The 10529-nt window shown below is 34.6% G+C and overlaps 1 protein-coding gene across 1 annotated transcript; it reads right to left on the bottom strand.

Annotated features, from left to right (window-relative positions):
* Nucleotides 1–7401: 7401 nt before the first annotated feature.
* Nucleotides 7402–9677, bottom strand: LOC143577176 (ketol-acid reductoisomerase, chloroplastic-like; the record flags this gene model as incomplete). The annotated part of the gene is made up of 6 exons (XM_077061087.1): nucleotides 7402–8079; nucleotides 8164–8319; nucleotides 8407–8574; nucleotides 8655–8794; nucleotides 9475–9520; nucleotides 9636–9677. Coding segments are annotated over 6 exons (921 nt in total), but the record flags the coding sequence as incomplete, so codon positions are not given.
* Nucleotides 9678–10529: the final 852 nt, after the last annotated feature.

Here is a 10529-nt window from a genome sequence, read left to right on the forward strand (position 1 = left end):
CTTAATTCAGGCAAACATGGAACGGTTTGAACGAATTGAATCTAGGGTTTGAATGAGAAAGATGATGTTTTTGGGTATTAGTATGTAATTAATTGTTTTCACATTATAATCAAATAACAAGCTAGTCCAGTGGTTAAGTTATCTTCGTGTGGTCCAGAGGCCCCGGGTTTGAATCCGGGTCATGGTAGTTTTTGTTCTCATTTTTTAAAAGCTTTATATATTATGTTAAAAATCAAATAAAAATTATTAAAAATTATAATAAATCAAATAAAAACTATTTTAAGTTAAAGAACATTAGTTATAAATTGTATTTATCACCTTTCATCTAAAAACTCGACTTTCGTTCCCGTTAGAAACCCGATTAATATTATATTAATAACTATAATTTCGTTAAACTTTATAGCATGCTAACGTAACTATTTTCAAACTAAAATACCGCTAAAATCCATAATTCATTCACGTTATAAATCTCGAAACCTGTCAAGTTCGTTTAACCTAGTTTAACTTATATATATATATATATACACATACATATTTTCTTTAGTTAAACTTAAAATTCGTTAACGTATTCGTTTGTCAAAATAAGATATACCAATAACACTCAAAATTCCGTAACGTTATAATATTCAAACTTAGTATTAACCTCGTAGTTTAAAAATATTAGATTTAATAATTCGTTAAGATTTCGTTAAATAATATTATAATATTGTAATATCAAACTTCATAAAATGATGCAAAATATAAAAAAAATCTTGACAACCAGATTTATCTACTTTTTATAAGCTGTTAGTTAATATTAATTTTGTACTTTTAATTCTAGTTCGTGACTTTCAATTGGTTCGGTTTCATTTACGCACTTTCGGTTTTATTTCACGTTTGTCTTCAACTTAAGGTGAGTTTCTCACACCCCTCTTTACGCTTTTACTTTTGGGGGTAGCATACATATTCTATCAACATTCCAATTTCGTTTATTCATTATTTACAAACGACAATTCGTTACATGGACTTGTGTGTTTACTTGTTACTTGCTCAAAGATTACGTGCATGGTTTCCTTAATATGTATGATCATACGCCCCTATGCACTCAGGACCTCGGTGCTATGAGTGGAATAGGGACCCCCGATCCGAGTACGTTGGTTGTTACCAACGGAAAACTTGCGCTATTATCCGAGTACGTTGGTGCACAATCCCAACAAGAAAGGACCTTACTTGCTCATTTACGCTTGTTCATGGAATTGTATGATTTTTATGTATTAATCAAAACTTGTGTGAATTCACCAAGTATTCATATAGTTGATATTATTTTATATATATGCTACAGGTATATCTGTTTGAAGACGAAAACATTAGTAGTTAGGATACTCAACCAAAAATGGACAAGTTACTTAAACGTGTTGTTATTTGTATTTCTTTTACTTCCAAACTTGTGTACTTGTTGTTTAAATCAATTAACGGTAATATTGTCACTTAATAGTGTCACATGTGTTTTGAGCAATCTGTACGTCACACTCAGGCGTTTCCGCTTTAGCCGGGGTGTTACAATAATAGTGGTAATGACGGGTTGATTGTGGTGATAGTTTGAGTGAGGGTGTTCGGGAACTTGTGGTTGCGTTTTAAAGGAATTTTGACCAATATTTAGTTTGAAATTGAAAGCATCATAATTTACAAACAACAACTTGGAATTAAAAAGGTTGAAACATTTATGAAATTTCATGAGCCAAATTACAAATTGAAATAACCATGCGAAACCGAAAACTTTTGTGAATTACCATAGATTGTTCGCGTTTTGATCTCAACGTGAAGATTTTGATATAAAACTTAGAGAGAGAAAAACAATACATACATACATACATATATATATATATATGAGGTATCAATAAAATCTTTAAAACATAAGGTTTATAGGAACGTTTGAGTAACAAGTTAGTGAATCACCACAATTTCCTTGCTTCAACGAATCCCACTAAATAGGTATTGCTATGTAAACGTCGCGTCGTGCTTTCCTTGTCATAAATATTTTTATAAGAGGAAATTTGGAATAAATGAATTCTATTAACGTAAATCGTCCTTGAAATGAATAAAATTAAGTGGTAGCTATTATCAAAATTGTATATTGAAGTTTACCATGAGGAATTAAAACAAAATTGTTATGAGAAATCAACATAAAATCTCCATGGGAATCAAATTTAATACGAGGGATCAAATTTAAGTATATTGTATAGTGAAATTTGTTATGAGGTATCGAGATAAATAATGAAAATTGTCTTGAGAAAAAAATTAAGTAACGAGAATTTTACCATGAGGGTTATATAATATTGTGTACTGAAAACGGTCATGAAAATTTAAAATAAACAATTTTTTTGTGGTACGAGGAATCAAGATAAACAAGATTGTCATCAAAATATAATTTCTATGAGGAAATCAAAGGAAAATAAAATTTATATAATGAAAACTACTTGAGAAATCAAAGTAAAACTGTCGTGAGAAAATTTAAATTGGTTGAAATCGTATAAAAATAGTTTTTGTTTGTTTTTTTTGTTTTGTGAGAAGTCATAATGAACAAAATTTGTATGAGGAGAGTTGCCTTTAGGATTCAAAATGTACTAAATGAAATCGAAGAAATCAAAATAGATGAAATATGTAATGTGTTTTTGTTGTGAGAAATCAAGACGAGGAAAACTCATGTAATAAATTTACCATGTGAAATCAAAACATAAGCGGATTAATCATAACGAAAAATAAAATTTTATAAATGTGAATTCGTACCAAGGAATCAATATAAATAAAATGACTAAATAACTACTTGAATAAATAAGTTCATAAACATTCAACATAAAAAGAAAAATTAAAATTAAACGGCGGAAACGTTCATGTTCACCATGAATCTTGTTCCAATCAATAAATCTTTAAATGAAAATGAGTTAAAATAGGGAGTCTAACATTGCACGTATCACCGTGTTTTACACGTTTTGACTCAAAAATCGTACTAACAAGTAAAACAAACGAGGCAATGAGATGTTGAAAACACTAGTCCACGCATCACCGTGGCTTTTATGTTTCCAACAAAAATATAAGGAGGCAACCAGAACGCTTGTATTCGACAATATAAAGTTGTTGACATGTGTAGCACGGTTTGTTTGGTCTAGAGGAAAAAACACTTAAATCCAATCATCCCAGGTAAGTAAATCTCCTTCGATTCTTGAAATCTTTTTGTCAAAGGATCGGGTCCTAGTGTTTCGCCTCTACGGTTTCTACAAACCCGTTATAGATTTAATCTTTAAGGATATGATAAATAACGGGGATCCAAAATAAGTTTGTGATCCATAAAAAATAAACATCATAAAAACTAACTTTTTGCGGTAAGGTAAGGATACCTTAGAATAATATGAGTGTGTGTGCATGTGTATAAATGAGATTAAATGGTGGTAAGGTAAGGATACCTTAGAATGTTTTAGGAGTGTGTGCATGTGCATATATGAGATTAAATGAAGTAAACAAGTAGATAAGTAAATAAGTGCAATGAACAATCAAGTAGGGCAATCACGTATAGGCAACACGTGTAAGGACCCTAGTGCATAAACTATACTAAGCCGTTACGTCTAACTGTCTATCCTATAGCCATGGCTCTTGACGTGTTGTAAAACACACATTTTTCTTTCTAGTTTCTATCTCGTTTTGCGCTTAAACGTTAAGGAATATCAATTGTTCTTGCGTAAATTTACATGTTTGTGTATGTGATAGGTTCATTTTGATGAGAGCGAGAAAACAAGTTAAATGAATAAAAAATTAGCTAAAACGGGGATCAAATGAAGCCGGTACGCACAAACAAAGTTTAAGCGAGTCAGAAGAACAAAAACGGAGACCAATAGGGCCTGGCTGCCACACGCGACCAGGTCAGGCCTCATGGACACGCATGGCGGCGCCCCATCCGGTGTCTCAGCTGCCCAAATGCTCAGGCCCGTCTATTTTGTCCTATAGTGGCCTGGTTCAACCGGGTTTTTGATATTATGACTATTTTAACAAGTTTAACTCATTTATATAAAGAAAATAAACCCTAGAACGATGAGAATAACATACCAACCATCCAAGAAGGGTTTAGAGAGCAGAACTAAGGTGGATTAGGTCTCGGTTAGTAGTTTGATTAATTGTTTGTCGGCTATTGAATTATTAACGATTTAAGTTTCGTTTTATGTTTTTAAGATACCAAACGAGTTTTATTCGGTGTCTAATGACCATGGTGATTATTATTATTATTAATCATATTTACTGATGTTCCATTTTTATTATAGGCTAAACTTGTTTGAATCACCTAGGTTTGATGTTTAACGGTTAAAATAAACTAGTCTAGGGTGCTTAACAAGTGGTTGATTGTTTTTCTATTGTCAAAGTTCATATCTTTTTGATTTACCTGTTAATATCTATTTACATACATGTATATTAGGTTGCATGAGCCCCGTGCTATTGATTATTGCATGAATTAGTTTTGTGTAGTCGTTAATTGCATAGTTCAGTTAATACTTTGTGTGTTGATTGATTGTGATAGACCTATCATTAGGGTTTGTGTTGCATAGATCATTAAAAACAGTTGATTAACCCATTTGAGTTGGATCAAAACCTTAGTTGTTGGCTTATCTTGCTAGTTAGTTGATCGAGTTAATCGTTGCGAGACCACGTGCGGTTTTTCTCACTGTGGACTAGGTTAAGTTTGTAAGTTGAGTTGTTTTATCCTTAGTGTTGAAACCCCCTTTACTCCTAGGTTAATAATAGCTTAAACCTTAGCGAGTCTTATAGCTTAAACATGGACCAAATGTTGAGTTATTAGGGTACTTAGAATAAACAACCAAGAATTAAAAGTTAACTAGACGTCGTTAGGGTTTTCTGGTAAAGCTGATCGTAGGGACCCAATTACCTTTGCCTCTCTTTTGTTAGCTCATCTGCAGAACCCTGGTTTCAACCACGTTTTAGGATCCGAGCCATCCTACAGCTGTTAGATCATCCTACCTAGGTGATTCGCTTTCTCATTATTGTTAAATCCTATTAAGTATTCCCGTTAGTTCCGTTAAGTTAGTTAAGTTAATTAGTTTAAAATAATTAATATAACATGAATTAAATATTAAGGCAGGACTATTAGGGTTTATAATCTGAGCCATTCTCACGTGTCTTCTAATTCGATATCCAGACTTTCCTTGTCTTTGCTATACGCGACCGGTACACTTGCCGTTTGTGTGAACTAGGATAGATTGTTTGGTTTTTAAAGCTTAGTTGCGATTCGTGATTTATTTATATATATTTTCGCACATCAAGTTTTTGACGTCGTTGCCTAGGACACGATTTGAGGCGATTAGAGAACGACCCGAGTTTGGGGACTTACCTGCTTCTTTTTACTTACTTACTTGTGTTTAATTGTTTTTAGTTTAATTTAAGCCTAGTTAATTTTAGTTTTTCTTTATAGTCGTATGCGTCGTACCCGCTCACAAGGACCGTCGAAGCTTGAAACGTCTAACAATACCGGGAAAGTTCAGCCTGAGAGAGGGCGTTCTGTTTCACCGACAGGTTATGATTATTCTTATGTTGTTTCTTCCGCATAATCTAGGGATAGGAACATGGGTGACCAACCGCCTAGGAGAGTAGTAGCTGATTATGGTAGGCCGACACCGAATCCTCATTCTAGAATTACCTTATCGGACGGTGCCGCCACTGGCAACTGGTCCATTCCTGCCCATGTCATGCAACTCATCAAAACCTCCCTCCAATTCCAAGGGCTAGAGAGCGAAGACCCTTCAGACCACATCGACATGTTTTTTCAAATCTACGAAACTTTCAATATTGGCAACATGAACGATGAAGCCATCTATCTCCGTCTTTTTCCCTTCTCACTTGCCGGCAAAGCCTACAAATGGCTGGAGTCACTACCTGCTGGATCCATCACCACTTGGGCGGGCCTTCAAAATAAATTCATGACCAAATTCTTCCGCCAGCTAAATCTGCTCGACTCCGTGAGGAGATTTGTTCCTCCCACATGAGATCCGACGAGCCTTTCGTGGAAGTTTGGGAGATGTTGAACCAGACTGCTAACGGGAACCTCCTCAAGAACAAAGATCCCGATGAGTGTGTCATCCTTTTTGATGATCTAGCAGCGACCTACGAGGGGCATGGGGGAAGAATTTCTTCCACGTCATATCGATTCGAGCACTATCATGCAGGCGCATATTGATGTTTTAAATAAACTCGTTAGAGATCTTACTGTTAAGAGCGTCGCAAAGTGTGAGTTTTTGCGAGGGGGTCACGAAACCATTGAATGTCTTAATTTATAGCATTGACTATTACTAATATTTTTGAAATACTTTTAAGTGAAAATATGGTGATGCCGTGATAAAGGCTGAAAAACATGATTGTTGGGTGGAAACGATCCTGACAATCCTATGCACCAAACTATGACGCGAACATAGAATTCCCGTTAGAATGGCATATGAGAAGGATCCGGTTGGGAACAGTTTTAGTTTGGTATCGGGTCGGGTCAGAAACTGGTTTACCGGCCCAAACCGAATTTTTTGCCATCTCTGGTCATGATTCATTTATTATTAAATCCCACCGATATGGTTAGGGGCTTTTGGACCAAACTCAATGACTTGACTATATGAGTTCAGTATTATGAATTCAGGGTAATTTGACACACCAAGAATGCAGTAATTTGGACAGCCGAGTCTTTTGAATCTGGGGTTATGATCCGACTAATGAATTTGAACAATCTGCTAGGGAAAAGGTTAGTCTGATTTCACACTTTTGAGATGTTTTAAATATGGGATTTGACAATCTCATTTAGATTGTTAAAAAAGAAAAGTAGAAACAATAGAACAGTTTTTTTTTCACTAAATTCACGTAATTTTCATGTTTATCTAAAAAGTACATGTGAACATTTATAAAATAAATTCTTAACTAAGTTTAGTGTCTTTTACTAACTAAACATGGTTATTATTAGATGAAACTTTCCGTTTAATAACGAAATAGATAATAAAGTTGAACTTAGTTATGAGACTGTTTCTATTTGTAATTTTATATGCACCTAATTATGAAACTTTCATTTGATACTCGTTTAGAATTCACATCAATTTTCCTAAATGCTTTATGCCTTTATACGTGTACAAGTTTAAGTAAATGTAGTCAATGTACTCATGGAGAGTTCTACAATAGGATCCTTCTAATTCAAATCAAACCCAAATAAGTAGACTCCATCACCTTAAATAAGTGATATAATGAGATTGGAATTAATTTATAATCATATCAAGACATAGATAATTAATTGTCAATAGTTAATGACTAAAATATGAAAGCGATTTGTCCCTTAACCGAACAATTGTGTATACATCAGATGACATGGTTTGTCCCATAGCAAAGACAAGGTTAAAAAGAAAATTCTTTCAGTCGTTAAATAGAATATTATCAGCTCAAACAATACAGACTTTTCTATAAGTTTTAGGTCCGTATAGATCAAGGAAGGCCTTTAGAGAAGCGAATAGAACATGTTCAAATTCGGTTAGAATTATTCCTTGCAGATCTATTGGTTGATATAGGCTTAAAGTACACAGCACCACCATTATTCCAAAATTACTAAATCCAAAAAACCACCAAAATCATAACCATAATAAGTCAAAACATAACATAACACCACTATGGCACATGTAAAATGCCAATAACTTAATTCATCCCTCTTCAGTTGCTAGACTGACGCAACTCGGGTCTAACAAAATCAGCATCAGCAGGCACCGAGATATCAACGGTCGGTCTCAACCCTGCACACACCTTGACAGCTTCATGAACTGGGTCTTCAAAGAAGTTCTTAATAAGGTTATGGTTCACTGGGGCACCGTTGTCTACTGCAACCAAGGCTTGTTGGGTCAGATTGTAGTCGAACCGTGGAGCCCATTTCCTTGACCCTAACCGTGTTGTGGTAGAACAGTTGTCCACCATGAACGAAACACCTCGAGCGTGCATGAAAGGGTTCAATGAATCAACAGATTCGATTAAACTTTGATTGATGATTCCAGAATATGAGTGTCCTTTCTTCCTCAATACCTCAATCTGTATTTTAACAAGAAATCGGATTTTAGAAACGTTCCAGAGTTCAAGTTGTAGACGTTATCAAAAAAAGACGAAAAAGGTAACCTGGGCCATCATTAGTGCCATGTAGACACCTGCTGTGAAAGAATATAATGGGCCTAAATCACCTGCGATTAGTGTAGCACGAACCCGTTCACCAACTTTCCACATACGGGTCTGGTCAATTTTGCCCATTGGGAAGGCGGGGAGACCCTCTTTCTCCTGGATTATAACCGTTAAATCGTTATCATGGGAAATCATCTTCATCGTATTAAAAAAAGGTTATTTAAATAATGTAAAAAATCATACATAGAAACGACGACATGCCAACACAACACTCCTGATCTCACTGCCACTGGCCACATCCTCATAACACTCATACAAGATTTCCATGCAAGGATAATAAGAAGCACTGTATGCAGTTAAGAACTCCTTTTTGCCTTCTTCTGAGAGTGACTCATACACAGCCTTCATACCCTGTTAAAACGATTTTTATTAAAAAAAATGTACACTCTTTGACAACACTAAGAAAGGGTCTAAGAGTAAATAAACCAAACCTTCGTTGATATTGTCTTTGAAATTACTCCAGTTATGCATTCAACAGTGTTCTTGTAGGTCATTTCTTCTGGCATACCTTGTTCTGTGTACCTTCTGAATAATGACTCCACAATACCATGCACAGCACCAAGTAAAATACCTGTTTTTTAATGGGAAAATTAGCTTTGTTGATATTTGAGTGTCATGGTAACATGTTGGAACGAGTAGACGACAATATGAGTGTGTTGGGTCATGGGCCAAACTGGGTTAGAATTAAAGAGAGTACTTTTACAGTATGATCCGACAGGGGATCTTTAATAGAAAAATATGATTACAAATCTACAAATAAAACGATGTAAGAGGTTGCGCGCATCAAAAATAGCCTTTTGGAATAACCCCTTATGTTTCATCTTATTTAGCTCATTTAAGATACAAAACGACTAACGGATCAGGACCAGATTCAAGATATAACGGGTGAGAACCAGATTCAAGATATAACAGCACAAAACCAGGTTAAAATATACCGATGTAGAACCAGATTCAAAATATAACAGATTAGAACCATAAACAAAATGTAACGGGTCTTTTTTTTTTGTGAATGAGTTGAAACTTGAAACACTTCCTTTATTTTTATAAAAACAAGATTATTACAATGATAAAATATTTGATAAGAAAGAAGTTGCATGCATTAGAAAATCAAGTAATCACCATTGCACAAAACTCAAACCAAAAACAAAATCCGTCATCTTCATCCTAATTGGTTAATTGTAAAGATTAATTGAAAAACATGAACAAATTAGGAATCTAGTTACAATTCAATTGGGATTGAACAAGACAGACATGGATTGTATTTGGAGGAGTCGACCTTCACGAACTCACGCACCACCTGTTTAGGATCGATAGCCAAAAAATAACGGTGTGTCAATCATTAATAGATCAAATTATACTTTAATTGAACAGAACATGTGAACACAATCGATGATTTCATGCTAATTACTAACCTGGAACTTATTGAAGAATAGTAGATGCGCTGAATTCTTGCCCTAATCGTCTGGGATAACTAAATAGCATAGCGATTGGAATAATAATCGATCCATAATTGATTGAGGCATGCATTGAATGATTGTTGAAAGCTGTAATGTAACGTATGGAGAAGAATTAAAAGAAAGCATTGAAATCGCGGGTTTTATTGTAGTGGCCGGCCGAGATGTTTGTATCGGAGTTGGAAGCAGGAGGATAGGGCAATTAATATTACACCGTCTCATGAAAGAGATTGTAGGTAGATGAGGGGTTGCCTGTCTAGTATAGATATAGATTATATATTTTTAAAACAACCCCCCTTGAGTTTCAATCAAGGTTTAAATGAGTTTAAAGGTTTTTAAACTTATAACAACTTTATAAAAAATCAGTTTGGACCCCTTAAGTTTTTTTTCTTAACGACACTATAATGTGACAAAACATCGATTTATTGATGATCGAGGTATATAATAATATTATATAATACTTAAAGAAGGAAACAAAAATGTTGAGTCGGGTTTACATAATAAAAGTTTACAACACGAAAACAAATCGAGGCCCGAATTTGACGAATGTCACAGTATCACCAACTTTTTGGAAATTTCGTCCCGAAATTAAAATAAAATAGAAAAATAATTGCTAATGAATATTGTCTTTAGTAAAATAATTTGCAAGAAAAACTTTTGACAAAAGAATAACGTAAAATCCTTGGATGGCTCGAAAAACGCCACAAATGAGAACATAATAAAGGCACTTATATATAGGAAATACCAGCGGCGTATCCGCCATGCCCTTATCATAACTCGCATTTCTACCGTCTTTCTGCTATCATCCTCGGACCTGAGTTATCGCACACAAGTGTACTTACTATGGCTTCC

The sequence above is a fragment of the Bidens hawaiensis genome, unplaced genomic scaffold (genome assembly GCF_021521415.1).
Source record: "Bidens hawaiensis isolate Kalapana, Puna unplaced genomic scaffold, B.hawaiensis_p1.1 tig00028481_1, whole genome shotgun sequence".
NCBI classification, from domain to species: domain Eukaryota; kingdom Viridiplantae; phylum Streptophyta; class Magnoliopsida; order Asterales; family Asteraceae; genus Bidens; species Bidens hawaiensis.